Raw genomic sequence first — 20,818 nt, 5'->3', positions numbered from 1 at the left:
CAAGGAAGGTAGTACTAGGAAGGAAGGTGGTTTTGTAATACTGATCTGTTATTTGCTTAGCATCAGATTTAACCCACAAATATATGAAATGGAGTTGTTGATTTACTACCTTTGCACCTCATAGCTTTCCTTCATTAGTAAGGACAACTGACAGAAGAAATATCTGTAAAAATTACAGATAAACTATTTCCTAATAGGACTAGCTCTAAATCATTTTAATGTTGAGACAAACCCTTCAGTATTGTGGCCTATTTTTCTTGCTGTTGATAATAATCTATTAATGTTTCTCTCTGTAGGTACTTCTCTTGTAGCCTGAGACCATGGATCAAGGAAATTATTCTAGGGTGGCTGAGTTTGTGTTGCTGGGACTCTGTAGTTCATGGAAGCTCCAGTATTTCTTCTTTGTGTTGTTTAACTTCTTGTACATTGCCATTGTACTTGGCAACCTCCTCATTGTCCTCACTGTGATTTCTGAACCTGCCCTGCACACACCCATGTACATCATGCTTGGTAACCTTTCTGTTCTTGATGTATTTCTAGCCACTTATGCAACCCCCAAGATGATTCATGACTTCCTTTATGAACCTAAGACTATCTCCTTTGAGGGCTGCATGGCCCAGATATTCTTGCTCCATGTCTTTGCTGGTGGTGAGATGGTGCTTCTTGTAGCCATGGCTTATGACAGGTATGTAGCCATATGCAAACCTCTCCATTATACAACCATCATGAACTTGTACAAGTGTACAGGCCTGGTGGTAGGCTCTTGGGTCATTGGGATCATGCACTCCCTGAGCCAGTTAGCTTTCACTATAAACTTGCCTTTCTGTGGCCCAAACATAGTGGACAGTTATTACTGTGACCTTACCTTGGTCATTAAACTTGCTTGCACAGATACTTATGTCCCTGAACTGTTGATGCTTTTGGACAGTGGTCTCATGGGGGTGACTTCATTCTTACTCTTGCTGATCTCTTACACAGTCATCCTAATCACTGTACAACATCATTCCTCAGTGGGCAGGGCCAAGGCCCGCAGTATTCTGACTGCCCACGTCACTGTAGTGACCCTCTTTTTCGGGCCCTGTATCTTCATCTATGCCTGGCCTTTCAGCAACTTCCCAGCGGATAAAGTCCTTTCTGTGTTCTCTACGGTCTTCACACCTATATTGAACCCCATTATCTACACCTTGAGAAACAAAGAGGTGAAATCAGCAATGCACAAGCTGAAGACCTGGTATGTGAGTTACAGGCTGCTTTCCCACCTGTCTCTCACAAGACTGGATTTGCTGAATTGAGCAGACAAGAAACTTGAGAAAACATTGACTTATTTTTCTCTTCTTGTTACCGTTGTTTTAAAAGTTACCTTATTTGTTTGAAGTGATAAATGTTATGTATGTTCTTTGTTATATAGTTATAGTAAAGAAATCTCACATAATTATGCAGTTGCTAATCTAATAAATTGCTTATATATGCTACCTAAAATCAGTGACAGGATGTTTCACAAATTATTATGTAATTTAAATTTTATGAAATTAATTTCATAAAAATTTCAGTGGATATCCATATTGGATAAACAAAACGATGTTGTTTCTTTTTAAAAATGTTTACTTATTACTGAGAGAAAGAGAGAAAGAGAGAGAGAGAGAGGGAGAGAGAGAGAGAAAGGCAGAGAGAGAGAGGGAGGCAGAAAATCCCAGGCAGGCTCCACACTGTCAGCATGGGGCCTGATGTGGAGCTTGAAATTACGAACAGTGAGATCATGACCTGAGCTGAAATCAAGAGTTGGATGCTTAACTGACTGAGCTACCCAGGTGCCCCAAAAATGCTGTTTCTTTTATGGTCTAAAATATTTCAAGTAATCTCTAATTTAGTTCCAGTAGTACAAACAATCCTAATTGTATTCCTGTTTTCACACATTTAACATAAAAGTTTGTGCAATCCATCAAAAAAATCCATTTAGCATTAAAAAATAACTTCACAAAAATTCAAGGTAATACTCTTTTTTAATATTTAGTTATTTTGAGAGAGAGAGAGAGAGTGAGTGAGCAGGGGAGGGGCAGAGAGAGAGAGAGAGAGAGAGAGAGAGAGAGAGAGTGTCTCAAGCAGCTCTACACTGCCAGTGCCAAGCCTGACACAGGGCTCAAACTCATGAACCATGAGATCATGACCTGAGCCAAGATTAAGAGCAGGATACTCTTAGCAATCTACACATTCAATGCAATTCTAGTCAAAACTGCACCAGCATTCTTCTCGAAGATAGAACAAGCAATCCTAAAATTTGTATGGACCCACAAAAGGCCCCGAATAGCCAAAGTAATATTGAAGAAGACCACCAAAGCGGGAGGTATCACAATCCCAGACTTTAGCCTCTACTACAAAGCTGTAATCATCAAGACGGCATGGTATTGGCACAAAAACAGACACATAGACCAATGGAATAGAATAGAGAACCCAGAAATGGACCCACAAACGTATGGCCAACTAATCTTTGACAAAGCAGGAAAGAATATCCAATGGAAAAAAGATAGTCCCTTTAACAAATGGTGCTTTAACAGACAGCAACATGCAGAAGAATGAAACTAGACCACTTATACCATTCACAAAAATAAACTCAAAATGGATAAAATACCTGAATGTGAGACAGGAAACCATCAAAACCCTAGAGGAGAAAGCAGGAAAAAACCTCTCTGACCTCAGCTGCAGCAATTTCTTACTTGACACAGCTCCAAAGTCAAGGGAATTAAAAGCAAAAAATGAACTATTGGGACCTCATGAAGATAAAAAGCCTCTGCACAGCAACAGAAACAATCAACAAAACTAAAAGGCAACCAATGGAAAGGGAAAAGATATTTGCAAATGACATTTCGAACAAAGGGGTGGTATCCAAAGTCTATAAAGAACTCACCAAACTCCATACCTGAAAAACAAATAACCCAGTGAAGAAATGGGCAGAAGACATGAATAGACACTTCTCTAAAGAAGAAACCCAGATGGCCAGCAGGCACATGAAAAGATGCTCAACGTCACTCCTCATCAGGGAAATACAAATCAAAACCACACTGAGATACCACATCATGCCAGTCAGAGTGACTAAAATGAACAAATCAGGAGACTATATATGCTGAAGAGGATGTGGAGAAATGGGAGCTCTCTTGCACTGTTGGTGGGAATGCAAACTGGTGCAGCCGCTCTGGAAAGCAGTGTGGAGGTTCCTCAAAAAATTAAAAATAGATCTACCCTATGACCCAGAAATAACACTGCTAGGAATTTACCCAAGGGATACAGGAGTGCTGATGCATAGGGGCACTTGTACCCCAATGTTTATAGCAGCACTCTCAACAATAGCCAAATTATGGAAAGAGCCTAAATGTCCATCAACTGATGAATGGATAAAGAAATTGTGGTTTATATACACAATGGAGTACTACGTGGCAATGAGAAAGAATGAAATATGGCCCTTTGTAGCAACGTGGATGGAACTGGAGAGTATTATGCTAAACGAAATAAGTCAGGCAGAGAAAGACAGATACCATATGTTTTCACTCAGATGTGGATCCTGAGAAACTTAACAGAAGACCAGTGGGGAGGGGAAGGGGGAAAAAAGTTACAGAGAGGGAAGGAGGCAAAACATAAGAGACTCTTAAATACTGAGAACAAACAGGGTTGATGGAGGGGGGAGAGGGGAAAGTCGGTGATGGGCATTGAGGAGGGCACCTGTTCGGATGAGCACTGGGTGTTGCATGAAACCAATTTGACAATAAATTTTATATATAATTTATATATATAAATATAAATATATATATAAAACAATATATTTTATATATGAATTTTTATATACTCTTTTATAAAAGAGTAGGATACTTAACTGACTGAGACACCCAGGTGCCCCTCAAGGTAATACTTTTAAAATTCACCTTCATCTTTTCTGCCCCTCATACAGAACTTAAGAGTCTTCACACACATTTTTGTACAGCTTTATAAAATCACTTGATGTTGGTCTGGTACCATTTATTCTTCTTACCATTTTATTTGTAAAATTGTGTTGACATCAAAATATGGGAGCACATGAAGCTTTAGACATCTGACAATAAGACCATGTGAAAACAGAAGGAGACTCCCATCATACATGCTCTGTATCAGGTATTTTTGGGGCACACCAGTCTAAAGGGAAGGCAGGAAATGCAAATGTAGTTACTTTGGAGATCACTAAACATTATGAACTGGAAACATATTTTGTTGCCCCCGTGTCATGTACCACCCCAACTTCCTCCAAGATGGTCTCACTCTAGTATGGTAGCCTCTACTGATAAAAAAAAAAAATACAGTCTAACATTTACTCTGGGGAGGTATACTACTCATGCTATGCAATCACTGGGACTGTGAGTGTAACCTGTCCCAAGAACTTCATCGTGGGACACTGTCACTGTCATCTTAGATTTTTAGGTTGTACCGTACTGTTGCTTCTTTCTTGGTATTATCATTATAATCAAAGATTACCCAGACAGCAATGACTGCTACAGATATGCCACATGCGGTATCTTTTTGTCATACTGTGAAAACTGTATTAACTCTATAACTCCATAGTAAGGAAAAGTTATTGGAGTTGCCTTGTGTTCTTCCTTTTTAAAATTTTGTATTTAAAACATTTTTTTATTATTTATTTTTTGAGAGATAGAGCATGAGCAGGGGAGGGGCAAAGAGAGAGGGGAACACAGAATCCAAAGCAGGCTCCAGGCTCTGAGCTGTCAGCACAGAGTCCAACACGGGGCTTGAACTCACAAACTGTGAGATAATGAGCTGAGCCAGAGTCAGATCCTTAACTGACTGAGCCACCCAGGCAACCCCTGTGTTCTTCCTTAAAATCACATATTATCCTTGGTTCTTCTTGAGGCTTTATGCCAATTATTCTGCTCATTTCACAATACAAGGGTTTCTTTTGTAAACACCCAAATCAGGATCATCCACACCACTGCATGCTTCAAGTAAAGTAGCAGGAAACAACATGCATTATAAACTGAGCCCTTCTGTTCAAAAAGTACAGGGCAGACTATGAGATTATTCTATGAATCTCTGGAAAATTATTAAAGTTTGCCATGAACCCATCACAGGAACTTAAATCAGATGCACTGACATATATTCCAATGAATGTGTATTCCTCTGGTTTTGGAAAAACCTTAAATCCTGGACTAGGATGCTGGGCATGACATTTTGGAACTCTGTCATTTAGAGTATGAAGTATAGCTCACATTGTGAATAAGAAAAGTATAGTTGAGCTGATCAGGAGCAGATGGGAGTTTACCAGCACAGATGGAGGTGGCCAAAGGGATAAAGGCAGCAGGAACACTGAGCCAGGTCCCCACCCAGGCTACACAGCCAGGTAACAGCAACAGAGACAGGTGACAACTGGCCTAAAACACCTCATTTCTGCAGCAACACTTGAGTCAACTGTGGTCACTCAGGTTTTATATTGTTAAGTATACTGGTGTAGTATTCCATACCTTATATCATAAACATTTTCTCAGATATTTAAAAGTCCTAATGTATCTGAAAAGGGATTAATATCCAAAATATATAAAGAACTTATACAACTCAGCATCAAAGATCCCCCAAACAATCTGAAAAATGGGCAGAGGTCCTGAATAGGCATTTTTCCAAAGAAGATATACAGATGACCAATAGATACATGAAAAGATGCTTGATATCACTAATCTTCAGGCAAATGCAAATCAAAACCACAATGAGAAATCATCTTACATCTGTAAGAATGGCTAGCATCAAAAGGAAAGAAATAAAAAGTGTTGGTGAGGATGTGGAAAAAAAGGAACCCTGGTGCACTGTTGGTGGGAATTTAAGTTAATATACTGTGAAAAACAGTATTAAGGTTCCTCAAAAACATAAAAAATAGAAATACTATATGATCCAATAATTCTGCTACTAGCTATTCACCTAAAGAAAACAAAACCACTAATTTGAAAAAATATGTGCACCCCTATGTTAAATGCAGCATTATTTAAAATAGTCAAGATAAGGAAGCAACCAAAGTGCTCATTGATAGGGGAATAGATAAAGAAGATACGGTATATACACAATGGAATATTATTCAGCCATAAAAAGATGAGATTTTTGCCATTTGTGACAACACGGATAGACCTAGAGAATATAATATTAAGTAAATAAGTGAGAGAAAGATGAACAACATACAATTTCACTTCTATGTGGAATATAAAAAACAAATGAATAAGGAAACAAAGTGTATGATCAGACCTATAAATACAAAAACAATCTGATGGTTGCCATAGGGAAAAGATGGAGGCATGAGCAAAATGGGTAAGGGGAAGTGAGAGATAAAGGCTTGCCGTTATAGAACAGATAAGTCACAGGAATAAAAGGTACAGCATAGGGAATACAGTCAATGATATTGAAATAGTGTTGCATGGTAAAAATGGTAGTTACAATTGTGGCGAGCATAGCATAACCTCAGAGTTGTTACAAAATTGTAACGGGATTCCTAATTTAAATAACTTTCTGCTGTTGTATTTTGAGGTCCCCCTATTGTTTTGTTACCACACCAACACTCCAATAAACATATTTTACATAAATAAATAAGTAAATTAATTAATTTTGGAAACAAATTGTCAATATATCTCATATACTTTGCACAATATCATAGTGTGGCTCAGTTTGGATTGCATAATTATTTGAAACTATCCGTGAATTTTGTTTATATAATATTCAGTTTCTCCACTCTGGAATATGGCAATCTAGTTATTGAGGTCTGATTTTCTTTTACAGAAAAGTGTTTAATTTTCTATACATGTACTTCTGCAATATAATGTCCTCTTTTACTAAATTATTTATTCATTCAATTATGATAAGTAAACTAAAGGAGATGAGAAAATAAGAATTTAACCATAATGGAAAAAAACATTAATTGTTCATTATTGTATTTTACATCTATTAATTTGAAAGTATATTCAATGGATTCTGTGTATCAAACACAAGTTAGGATCATGACTTATATTGCAAATGCCCAAAGGAGCACTCAGAATTATATTTTCCTCATCAACTTTTTCCAAGAGATGTAAGATTTTAATTCAAATTATACATGTTAAATACCTACTTATTACTTTAGGTCACTGACAATGATAAATTTTAAATTAATTAAAATTCCCATATAGAAGAACCAGTCTTAGAGTAGCTTCCCAGAATAAATTTTAAAATTTATAATCATTGATTAGGTCATTACACATTTGGGCAGGTGTTTAAGGTTTTCTTTTGTCTTTCTTTAGGCTAACATAATTTGATAGTTCCTTCATATACATGATTTTTTTCAGCATCTCCATAACTTTCATTGTCTTCTGCATTTGTTACAAAACAAAAACAACCCAGATGATTTTTTTAATTCATCGTTTTCTTTCATGGGCTTCAAGGTTTCAACTATTTTTTCCCTCACTTTTATGTAATCAATTTTGCTTTCCTTCTTGAACTTTTTCACCATTTACCGTTAATTTTTTAAATAAAAAGAAACAGCAAAAAAGAAAAACCTTTTGTTATCAATTCTTCTCTAGCTCTTGATCCACTTCTCAACTTTGTCCTTGTCCATAAACAAAATATTTATGGGAAACCTCTGAAGACTTGTTCATGCTACCTCCAATAGTTCTCTTCTTTTTCTCTCTTGCGCCCACTTCAGGAAGGCTTTTAGCTCCATATTCCACTAAAACTGCTTCTTTCAAGGTTACTAGTGACTTCTCTATTGCTATATCCAGAGATCAATTCCCAATCCTCATCCTACTTGATCTATCACAGTTGTACAATATTTGATACAGCTGCTCACACTCTCCCTGTTGAAACACTCTTCATTTGGCCTTTAGAACACTGGCTTCCTTTATATATTTTTGGAGGTGCTTTCTGAATCTCTTTTGGATCCCTCCTCCTTTCTCTGACCTCTTAGATTACCCCAGAGCTCATTCCTTGAGAGTCTTTACCATGAGTCTTTCTCCACCGTTGATCTCATTTAACCGCAAGGCTTTAAAAACTATATGGTGATGAGACATAGCTTTATATTTTTAACTGGACCTCTCCTTCAATTTCCAGACTTCATTATCCATCCTCACTTGGATATCCTCTGTCCCAGATTTAACAAGTCTAAAACTGGACTCCCCAAAAACCCTCAAATACCTGTTCCTTCAGGTAAATGGAGAAATCAATTTCAGTTAATGGAATCTTCATCTTTCCAACTGATCAGTCCAAGGGCTTTGGAATTATCCTCCATACTGTCTCTTACATCTCTTGTTATAGATCAGCAAATTCTACTGAGTCTATTTTCAAAGTATTCTCAGAATCTGACCACTTCTCACAACCTCTAACCTTTACTGCTACCACCGGATCCAAATCATCATCATTTGCTTAGATTATTACAAGTACTTACTCCTAGTAAATTTCTATGTTTCCACACTTCTCAGTCTACTCTGAGTTAAAGTAATCCTAATAAGATCTGTCATATTGTTTCACTTTTCTGCTCAGAACCTTCCAAAGGTTTCATCTGTTTCATGCATATTGAAACTATAGTTGTTACAGTGACCGGTAAGCCCCAATATGTCTGGTTCTTCTAATTTGACTCAAACATTTCTCATCTTTGTTCACCCTGCTTTAGTCAACCTGTTATTGTTAATGTTTCTAGAAAATTCCAGGCACCTACCTCAGGCTCTTTGCATTTGATATCCCTCCTGGAAGAAATGCTCTTCCTTTTGATATCTGCATGTCTTACTTCTTCACTTCCTTCAGGTCTTTTCTTAAACGAATCCTTTCAGTGAAGTCTTCTCTAACAACTACATCCACAGCTCCAATACCTTCAACAGTATCTATCATGCTTCCTTGCTTTATATTTTGCTCCAGAGCATTTACTATCATCTGACAAGGTATATTGTATACTTATTTATTTTGTTCACTGTCTGCTTCTCCCAACTACCTGATAAAAGCTTCATTGAGGGCAGGTGTTTTGTTTTATTCACTGCTATATCCATCAAGCTTGGAAAATTTCCTGGTACATGGTAGGCATTCAATAAATATTGTTTAATCAATAGGCTTTACTGCTATTAAGGCCAAAAAACACTCTCTGCATAAACATAGTGAAAGTAAAAGCTATGTTTTTACTCACATTCCACAGAAAGGTTCTAAATAAAAACGCTAATTTATTTCCCAAACGTATAGAAAAGTTCTAAGCAAAAATGTCCCCTCCTCAAAGTGATTTATAAGCAGCTACTGAGTATCTAAAAGTCTACAAAATATTCCTACTGCAAGGGGCACCCTTTTTCCAAAACTGCTACTGGTTGAACTAATTTGTCCACTGTGGTGGAAAGGGTTGGACTTTCAGTTAGGAGACATAGTTTTTACCCTCAGATCTGTTCTACAGTTCAACTTCCTTGAATTTCATTTCCTCATGTGCAGAAGGTACCTACTTAATTTTTTTCTCAGCCAAAATGAAAATAAGCACTGACAAACTTTTTGTTAAAATGTGAAACTATAGGAGCTTACTATGTCAACAGATAATCGTAAACCTGGTCTTACAAAGGTAGATTAGAGGGAGATCTGGAACCTTCACTTCCCTTTAGGAATACATTGGGCCACTTGCACAATACCTCCAGGGTTCCATGAATCAAAGTTTGAAATGCCCTGGACTAGAGATCCCTCTGGTACTTCCTGTTTTTTTTTTTTTTTTTTTTTTTTTTTTTTTTTTTTTTTTTTTTTTTTTTTTTTTATTCTGATTTCTTTCCCTCTTGATACTTGCTTGCAGACAATTAAGTCTGAATATCCAATCCCCAAAATTTTTATTTCCTTTGTCCTTCTTCATCTATACCCATTCTCAACTTCAGTACGCATACAAGAGAGTTTTGAAGTACTCACCTCTAGCGTTTTATATGCTTTAGTTAATTCCCTAACCCCTGCCAGATACATATTCCTAAAGCATATTCCCCTGCACTGAAAAGGTGAGTAGCATTCCATTTTCCAACAATTACAAAATCCTAAGAACTGTATTTAAGATACTCTAAAATATGGTCCAATAAAACTCTGACATATGCTATACTCTAGCCAATCTAGAGCATCTGTTCTTAGATTACTTATAATTTTCTTTACTCATGCCTTTATATTTGTCTGTATGTGTCATGGAATCTTCCATCACCATCTCTGCCTTTCACAACATTTATGTCTCATTTAAGGTCCTTTGCAAATATACATTTTTGTCTTCTTCTGTCTCTTTTGTATTTACCTCATCCTTTTCCTCCAGCTTCTTTTCCTTATTTTCACTTTTATCTTTTCTGAACTTTCCAACAAAATATAATCTCTCCTGATGTTCCACATATTTTAAAGTGTATATATGCATTATACATATATATTTATAAACATACTATATATTATAATATGTGTGTACACATATACATATATTTAAAACATTATAAATGTATATTGTACATATATTTATAAATATATTTTAAATGTGGGGTGCCTGGGTGGCTCAGTCGGTTGAGCGCCTGACTTCGGCTCAGGTCATGATCTCTTAGCTCTGTGAGTTCGAGCCCCACATCGGGCTCTGTACTGACGGCTCGGAGCCTTGAGCCTGCTTTGGATTCTGTGTCTCCCTCTCTCTCTGCCCCTAACCCACTCGCATTCTGTCTCTGTCTCTCTCAAAATTAAACATTTAAAAAAATTAAAAAACTATTTTAAATTTATGCACGTACATATATACATATATTTATAATACATATGGTCTTCTATTTGAATTTTATGTTACATTGTTTATTTTAATTGCCCTTCACATTTGCAAGCTACTTACAGATAAGCGCTTTGTCTTACGTTTTGAAATCTTATTTGCAGTTTTGCATGTAGTATTCAATTTTTATAAATTTCTGAATTAAATTTAATTGGGGAATACAGACAAAAATGACATATTCTATTTGGCCTAAGTGATTTGTAGTTTTGCAATATTGTAATATTTTGCTATGCCTATCTTTAAAGTATTAGAATGAGGCCTAAAACAATAGGTATTCCACAAAAGTGCTAATATTAGTGATTGGGACAGAATTGAACCTGCAGAGAGAATGAGTTACTTTATAAGAACAGTCTAATTAAAACACTCAGAACCTTGCCTTTGGATATATTTTCACAGAAAATGAATGCTATATCAGTTATAGTAAGGCATTAAAGTAACTAATGTGTAGATAAATTGGGAACATGATTTTTCAGTAATGTGAATCCCTAGATAGAAATAATATTTACTGGTCTCTAATATAAAAGTGCTTGTTAACAATGGTCCCAGTGGGACAAAATTATGCATCATTGAGAAATACATGGTCACCCTTACTTCCTTTTAAATAAAATGTGTAAAGCACAAGGATTATTGCAAACCATATGAAAATAACATTTCTCATATCGTCATGACACCTCAGGTTATACATGTGACACTTCTGAAATAAAAACAGTAAACAAATTCCAACCTCTCTTAGTGAGTCTGTATGGCGACTGCATGTTGATTCATGTAAGTTTTAATACTTCTGCCACTTCAAATAGGTCTCTGTAAATGAACTATTTTAATATAATACTCTAATTATAGGAATGAGATTGACTTTGTATATGCATGTTTGAGCTCCCTCTTAATGCTCTGATTGAGTTCATTTTTCCCCATGGAACTAAACTTCAGACCCTCTTCTGCACACTCAGTGACTGTTATCTTTAAGCTTACTTCTGATTATATGGCACCTAGTGTAGTGACACAGTTAATGGTCAATATATTTGCTTAAATTCACTTGCTTCTTTACACATATAGACACACATATAGTTTTTTAGTTGTTGCACTGATTTCCATGCAAATAGTTATGCCAACATACCATTATTAGAATGCTTAGCATACAATTTTTACAATGAAAATTTTGGCCTTGTTACTTGCTTGCATTATTATTTAACTTGAGATTTGGTAATATAATGATAGAATATACTTGAAGGGTTATTGTGTGCATTCTAGGTTTTATATGTACATATAATATGTATATATATGCATTTTTTGCTGAAGATTATATATGTGTGCATAATCTAGTAGGATATATATATGTATATATATATGTATATATATATATGTATATATATATATATACATATATATATATACTTTGTACTTCTGTATATGTCTATATTTCTGTCTACATTCTTATAGAATTCTTAGCACATAAGCACACAAGAAATGGAAGCTAATTATCTCATCCAAAAATTATAGGGTACATATAATAATCCAATTTTATTCTGCATTTAATAACTTCTAGATTTTTTTAGACCTTGTGCTTTGGAAATGACTGAATCAAGTATTATACATACATACATATATGTGTACATACATACACACATACACACACATCATTTCTAACTGGATGAAACCAAAAAAGGTTTTCGACGTGGAAAAATCAGTGAAATAAAAAAAAATGATTATATTTAGTTATTTCAGTTATTTTAATGGCATCATTGGTTCTTCTAAAAAACTATTGATGGGCAATTTATAAACACTGTGTGCACTGAACCATTCTTAGTTGAATGTGAACTACAATGATTACTTCAGTCTCTATTATTTTACGGATCTTATAGTATTTGTGTACTGGCTTTGGTGACTCAGCTAGTGAGTAAAGTATCCGTAATATAGTGCTCAGAAAGAGTAACATACATAAAAATCTCTAGCTCACTTTCATTAGGAAAAGTTGGAGAGCCCATTTTCTTTATTGTATGTGACTTGTAGTTTGTCTCTTATGGAGTTTTTTTCACTTCAAAGATTTTTTTTTTAATGTTTATTTTTGAGAGAGAGAGAGAGCACAAGCAGGGGAGGGCGGGGGTTGGGGGGAGAGGGACACACAGATTTCTAAGCAGGCTCCAGGCTCTGAGCTGTCAGCACAGAGCCTGACACAGGGCTCGAACTCAGAAACCATGAGATCCTGACCTGAGTCTAAGTCAGACGCTTAACTGACTGAGCCACCCAGGCACCCCCGTTTGTTCTTTTACCTTTAATCTACCCTATAATAATTTTGGGGCAGAAGGGCACATGCTTTTTTAAGTTTATAGGGTACAGAATTAATGGAATTACTCAAAAGTAAATAGTTAAAGGCAGAGATTTGGATTAAGATTTGGTCTGGTTGCTAGTTATATAGTCTGAGCACTGTGTGTCTTGCAAATTACAGGACTGAGTGATCCAAGAATTCTATTTATACGAAAATATGCCTGTATTCCTTATCATTTATAAAATTTCACCTGAATTAATAACATATAATAATTTTTCTGGTGTTTAAAGCTCTCTATATTAGATGGATTCTTATGTAATCATTTCTAGGCCTACAGGGTCTTAGAGTATCCTCAGATCAACAAAATCTCTGGGATTTTCATATTTCTGTGGAAAATATTTATAGTAAGCCTTGGCTTATTTTAAGAGATTAAGGTTAGGAGCAGTATATTTCCAATTGCAAGGAATATGCAAAAGAGATTAGCTTATTTATAAGGCTCCTTACCCTGGTATTAGGAAAACTGACGAGCTAGCTGAGACAGAAATTTCAAATTGAGAAGCATGCTGAGAAAACCCATTCCTTACCTTCCTTCAACTCTTTATTGATAGCTGTAATTTATAGGACAGAATTTAATTTTCTTTAATATAAGGCTTTTATTTCCATAAAAATGTCATCCTTTACAACCACCCCACCCAACACTGGCACTCCCCTTTCCAATAATAGGCAGCATTGGAAGATGAAACCTTTCGAACTTTAACTCCTAACTACTTAAATATGCTTTTGCTTAATGTTTAAATGTTTTGTTTAAATACTGAATTAAGTAATATGCCTTTTAATAAATTTTAAAAATAATGAATCTAATTGATTATATAAAAACTTTTTTTTAAGTTTTGTTTTTGAAGAGAGAGAGCACACGTGTGTGTGCACAGGGGAGGGAGGGAGGGGGGGAGAGAGAGAGAGAGAGAGGGAAAACCCCAAGTAGGTCCCCCTCAGTGCAAAGCCCTGATGGGATGCTCCATCTATGAACTCTGAGATCATGACCTGAGCCAAAATCATGATACACACACACATACGCACGCACACACACACAAATGACCAATTCAATAAAGAATGAGGTGAAAAATAAATATTCTTACAGATCATTTTAGTGGTGTAAATTTTGGTACAATAAGTCAAAAATTTCTGAGTTCCTAAACAAATAGTTATGTATAATTGTAAGTTTAGCTAAATAAAAGCAAGGTTATTACACGTTAATAACAGGGAAAATTGAAAAATTCCATAAAATAAAAACACCACAAGTACATTAAAAAACTGGTATAAAAGTACTGTATTGACATGGGGAAATATTTATGATATATTGTTAGTGGTAGGTTATAAAAGAATATGTACTGTATATATAGGGATAATATATATTAATATTTATTTTTTGAGAGAGACAGAGCACAAGCAGGAGAGGGGCAGAAAGAGAGAGGGAGACACAGAATCCGAAGCAGGCTCCAGGCTCTGAGCTGTCAGCACGAAGCCCACTGGGTGGGGCTCAAAGGCACAAACCATGAGATCAGGACCTGACCCAGTTAGACCCTTAACTGACTGAGCCACCCAGGTGCCCCTAGGGATATATATTTAAATTAATGGTTATTATCTCTATGTGTTCTCATGAAAGATAATTTTATTTCATCTTATTGATTTTCCTAAATTAAAAAACTGAAACTTGTAAATTAAAAAGAGCTTTGCTGTTTTTTCAGGTGAAAAAGATTATATGCCTATTGCAGGAAAGAAAAACTCAGCAAATACATAAATGGATAAAGAATAAAAACTATTATACTCTCTTACCCAGAGATAACCACTTTTAGTACTTTACAGTAGGTCTTTAAAAGTTTTTATATATATGAGACAGTAACAAGAGATGTCCATACAGGTGATTTTTGCAAATGAGTTTCAGACCCCTATAGTACTTTTCCTTAATTCCAGAAAAAGAAACAGAAGTTTAGACATTTATCTCATCTACTGCAGGTTTCACTAGGTGTGTGGACAAAGGAACACGATGACCTTGTATTTATTTTTTTTTAATGTTTATTTATTTTTGAGACAGAGAGAGACAGAGCATGAACGGGGGAGGGTCAGAGAGAGGGAGACACAGAATCTGAAACAGGCTCCAGGCTCTGAGCTGTCAGCACAGAGCCTGACGCGGGGCTCAAACTCACGGACCGCAAGATCATGACCTGAGCCGAAGTCGGCCGCTTAACCGACTGAGCCACCCAGGCGCCCCTGACCTTGTATTTTTAAGATAAAGTTTAAATTAAAAAAATTTTTTTCTATAATTTATTTATTTTTGAGACAGAGAGAGACAGAGCATGAACGGGGAGGGTCAGAGAGAGAGGGAGACACAGAATCCGAAGCAGGCTCCAGGCTCCAAGCTGTCAGCACAAAGCCCAAAGCGGGGTTGGAACTTCTGGATCGTGACATCATGACCTGAGCCGAAGTCGGTCACTTAACTGACTGAGCCACCCAGGCACCCCCCTTAAGATAAAGTTTAAATTAAAAAAAAAAAAAAAAGATGGAGTAGTAAGAAGGAGAGAGAACACTGGGTTGACAAAGGTTAAGTAGAGACAGACAAACTAAAGACAGACTCTATCATCTTGATTATTTTGCCTAAGGTGAGAAAGCTTCTTTGTGCCCTGCAAAGGCTTCCTGGCTTCTCTTCCAGAAATGGAGTGCCACGTGTAATGAGTTAATGGTCTACATTTCACAAGATAGGCTTTTGAGAAATTTCACTCCAGAAAAAGAGCCACCTACTTTTCTTAATTAGTAGAATCTAAACTAGGGTGTACATTCCCAAGCAAGTAAGCTGCTTGAGTATAAGAAAACAACATTTAGAGTTCTCTACATTTATGAAATATTCTTTAATTTCAATTATAGTTTATAATGTATATATTATTGTGGTGATATGTACATATAATTTACAGGTAATATACATGGTCATAACTATTGCTGTTAGAGGAGTTCAGCAAAAAACTCAGGGCCGCTACCTATCTAAAGGTAAGTTTTCTTATGTTGTGGCATTCAGTTATTCTTCAATATGCATCCTGTTTAGTTTCTTCAGAGTCATCTTTGTAAATTAATTTTAATACTTAAATAAAACTTCCTAAGTTATCAACATAGAGCTATTTTTCAAAGAAAAGAATCAGAGCCTCTAAAAGAGAATTTTTTTTTTTTTTTTTAGTTTCCTACAAACTATACAGGGATAATTAGCATGTAGAAGAAAATAAAAGCAATTTTCTTTTGGCTGATATGAAACCAAAAATTTTAGTTTTTGTATATTTGGATCAACAAATATTATTGAACATCATCTATGAGTGAGGGACTGTAGAAAAAGATCAAAGAATGAATAAAATAGAATTTCTTTGAGAATCATAACACCTTTTTACATAAATTGTTAGAGAAGATATAGATTGATAATATCAGTAAACATGGGAATTTTTTTGTACTTAATGCTGACTGAAGATCACATGTTAAAGTCACAGAAATTCAGGGTCACTGGGTAGAAAAGAGCCATTATGCATTTACACAGAATCTAAATTAGGAACTAATTAAAAAAATAAAAATATATTATTAAGTCAAATAGTAACATGCTTAAATGTAAATAGACACCATTAAAATGCATGAAGGAGCTATTGTCTTAAGTAGGACGAATACATACTTAATAATTTAGGTACTATGTTAATTTATTCCTGCAAATATTTTCATCATTGATGGAACAAAGGCATAGTACCTAACATCTATTGATGTTATGGGCCACGTGCTGTCCTGAATATTTCATCTATTCTAATGCTCTTAATAATGACAATAGTCCTTTGAGGCATATACTATTATTTCTCCCAACTTACAGAAGGAAAAACTGAAGCACAGAAAGTTTAATTAACTTCCCCAAGGTCACACTGCTAGGAATTATAGGAAATACCATTCGAAACCTGTCAGTGTGATTCAGACCTTAAGTTTCCTATTTATCAAGAATTTTATTTATTTATTTTTTATTTAGCACATATTTTTTTTGTTGTTGTTTAAGAGAGAACCTTTTTTTTTTTAAATATATGAAATTTATTGTCAAATTGGTTTCATACAACACCCAGTGCTCATCCCAAAAGGTGCCCTCCTCAATACCCATCACCCACCCTCCCCTCCCTCCCACCCCCCATCAACCCTCAGTTTGTTCTCAGTTTTTAACAGTCTCTTATGCTTTGGCTCTCTCCCACTCTAACCTCTTTTTTTTTTTTTTTTCCTTCCCCTCCCCCACGGGTTTCTGTTAAGTTTCTCAGGATCCACATAAGAGTGAAACCATATGGTATCTGTCTTTCTCTGTATGGCTTATTTCACTTAGCATCACACTCTCCAGTTCCATCCACGTTGCTACAAAAGGCCATATTTCATTTTTTCTCATTGCCACGTAGTATTCCATTGTGTATATAAACCATAATTTCTTTATCCATTCATCAGTTGATGGACATTTAGGCTCTTTCCATAATTTGGCTATTGTTGAGAGTGCTGCTATAAACATTGGGGTACAAGTGCCCCTATGCATCAGTACTCCTGTATCCCTTGGGTAAATTCCTAGCAGTGCTATTGCTGGGTCATAGGGTAGGTCTATTTTTAATTTTCTGAGGAACCTCCACACTGCTTTCCAGAGCGGCTGCACCAATTTGCATTCCCACCAACATAGCACATATTTATTTTTTCAAAAATACAAATAGGAGGAAGAAACCAGAAATAAGTAAAGTTGATTACTTATATGGAGTGATTTAAAATGAGATGGAAGTTATGGAAGGGATGACACTATTATTAGTATGCCGTTAGTTGTGGAAGTGATATGTAAACTTATGTTTTAATTTTTTTAATGTTTATTTTTTTTGAGAGAGAAAGAGGGGGAGGGGCAGACAAAGGGAGAGACAGCATCCCAAGCAAGCTCCATGCTGTCAGTACAGAGCCAGACATGGTGTTCACTATCACAAACTGTGAGTTCATGACCTGAGGTGAAATCAAGAGCCAGATGCTCAACTGACTGAGCCCCGCAGGCACCTAAAGTTGTGTTTTTAAAACATGATTATCATGCTGGGATTCAGAGATGAAAGCCACGGTTACAGAGTCATTACAAAATGACTGCATGTAACATTTATTTGTGTGCTTATAAGTATCTATATGCTGAGGGGAATGGGATACCAGGCTTGACTTTGCTCATTCACTGCCACAATACTATGATGTTTTTTTTCCATTTCACTTTACAGGAATGTTTCTGATCCCATCTCAAAAGTTTGAAATCATGGACCAAGGAAATAAATCGGGAGTGACTGAATTTATATTGCATAGTCTTTCAGGTTCTCGAGAGCTACAACTTTTCTATTTTGCATTTTTTACACTTTTCTATTTATCCATTGTGCTGGGGAACCTCCTCATTGTGCTCACAGTCATCTCTGAACCTGCACTACACACACCCATGTACTTTCTGCTCAGTAACCTCTCCTTCATTGATGTGTGTCTATCCACATTTGCCACCCCCAAAATGATTATTGACTTCCTTATGGAGCACAAGACCATCTCTTTTGAGGGATGCATGACCCAAATATTTTTTCTGCATGTTTTTGCTGGTGGTGAAATGATGCTCCTTGTTGCCATGGCCTATGATAGATATGTAGCCATATGTCGACCCCTGTACTATGCGTCCATCATGAGTGCACGCAAGTGCACAATCCTTGTGGTGGGCTCCTGGCTTACTGGGGTTCTGCACTCAATAAGTCAGTTGGCCTTCACAGTAAACCTTCCATTCTGTGGCCCCAATAAAGTGGACAGTTTTTTCTGTGACCTTCCCCTGGTTATCAAACTTGCCTGCACCAATACCTTTACTTTTGAGGTACTGATGCTTTCAGACAGTGGTCTAATGGCCATGACCTCCTTTGTGCTCTTGCTGATCTCCTACACAGTCATCCTGGCTAGTGTGAGACGGCACTCCTCAGCACGCATGGCCAAGGCGAGGGCCACCCTGACTGCCCACATCACTGTGGTGACCCTCTTCTTTGGTCCCTGCATCTTCATTTATGCCTGGCCTTTTAGCAGTCTCCCAGTGGATAAGGTTCTCTCCATATTTTATACTGTTTTCACCCCTCTTTTAAACCCCATGATTTACACCTTAAGAAATAAGGAGGTAATATCAGCAATGCAAAAACTAAGGACTCGACATGTGCATTTCTGAAAGTCTCCCAGATAATCCTTATGATAAATAAATAGCCTATAATAAAAGCCAGGTTAGTGTATCTTACTCTGTAAACTACTGTTATGTCTGAAATATCAGAGTACTCATTTTCTTCCTTCTGGTATTTTCTAACAGTAAACAAACCATGTTAACAGAATTGGACTTATTTTTTGTTTATGAAATAATTCTTATTTAATTTGGACTAAATTTATTTATGTCTTTTCCTATAAGATATGTCTGTCAAAATTCATGCTTCATCCAATAAACTTAATATGAAAATTTACAAAATATTAAAATATTTACCTCATATTTTAAAGTTTCAGAAGAATGATTGATTTGCAGTTTTTCTCCAGTCATCATCTTATCTTGTATTACAAATTAGAAAGAGGAATTGCCATAAATTTTATCTTGTTCTTACCATCTTTAGGTGACAGAATAAGTTTTCTGATTATATACCTCAACTCTGTCTCTCTCCCTCTGTAAATTTATACAAATACCCACACTTACATTCTTTGCTATTCAAATGATTTCTCTCTGAATTAAGAAACTAAGTAGATTGAGATTTTTCTTCTTGTATATTTTGCAATGAACTCTCACAAAAAAACTACCCAAACATAGGGACCAAAGAGCAAATAGATTATGTTTCAGGATTCATGATCTGAACTGAGAAACCTAGGAAGATCCATACATTTACATTAACCATGTTACAAATACTAGAACTTGAGCCCACAATGCTTCTTTATATCAGCATATTAATGTGGGAAATCAAATAACTATGTTGTGGGCTAGGAGGTTATACGGAACGCATTGCAAAGCAGAAAACTGCTTTCTTGACTTGCTGAAAACAGCATGCCATGCTTCACTTATCTAGTTAATGTATATCCAAGAGGCACTCACTTCGCTTATCTAGTTAATGTATACTTAGGGGCTAGGTCCTGCCTATGCTCATAAATTCCTTAGACCACGTTATTGCATGGAATATTTCACCTTGTCTTAACTTGTTTTTATGCACCTTTCTATACATTCTTACTGGCATGTAGCCCACTGAGTATTGCACAATGTTATCCTAAATGTCTGCTCAATAAATACGGGAGCTTGAGAGTAGCTCAGAGAGACTTCCGTTAGCCTCCCTCTCACCTCTCCTGACTTGCATGCAGTCTTGAGTAATCCTTTGCTGGGCAAAGCCGATAGCTGAACCCACATATTAAAGTTTATAACTGACATTCAAAGTTCAATGACTACCTACAAAAGTGTTTATCACTCCATACATAAGTAGACACTTTTCACCAACAGTACTAAATATATATTTTTGCTCTATATATTTATTCTCTTACCTATCTATATCATTCATGCTCTCTAATCCACAACAACCAGTAAAACGTAATTCAGAATATATTTTTTCAAAGCTCTAAGAACACAGAATGATTTTAACTTTTTAAAGGAACACTACATATTCACACTTCAATTTAATATTTAATTCTTACAGTCTATCCCCTCTTTCATCAATTAGAAGACTAAGAGTCACCTGTTGTACAAGTTAAGTGACTTG

At 36.0% G+C, this 20,818-nt stretch overlaps 2 protein-coding genes across 2 annotated transcripts; both read left to right on the top strand.

Annotated features, from left to right (window-relative positions):
• Positions 1-317: 317 nt before the first annotated feature.
• Positions 318-8,715, top strand: LOC109255629 (olfactory receptor 4K15-like). The gene is made up of 3 exons (XM_019430457.2): positions 318-1,239; positions 8,521-8,532; positions 8,651-8,715. The coding sequence occupies exons 1-3, from the start codon at positions 321-323 to the stop codon at positions 8,713-8,715; spliced, it is 996 nt and encodes a 331-aa protein (XP_019286002.2). The 5' UTR covers positions 318-320.
• Positions 8,716-18,342: 9,627 nt separating this feature from the next.
• Positions 18,343-19,269, top strand: LOC109255722 (olfactory receptor 4K15-like). The gene has a single exon (XM_019430508.1). The coding sequence runs from the start codon at positions 18,343-18,345 to the stop codon at positions 19,267-19,269; it is 927 nt and encodes a 308-aa protein (XP_019286053.1).
• Positions 19,270-20,818: the final 1,549 nt, after the last annotated feature.

The sequence above is a fragment of the Panthera pardus genome, unplaced genomic scaffold (genome assembly GCF_024362965.1).
Source record: "Panthera pardus isolate Hobbes unplaced genomic scaffold, ASM2436296v1 HiC_scaffold_24, whole genome shotgun sequence".
NCBI classification, from domain to species: domain Eukaryota; kingdom Metazoa; phylum Chordata; class Mammalia; order Carnivora; family Felidae; genus Panthera; species Panthera pardus.
Note: the sequence above shows the minus strand (reverse complement) of the source record. Positions and strands in the feature narration are given on the sequence as shown.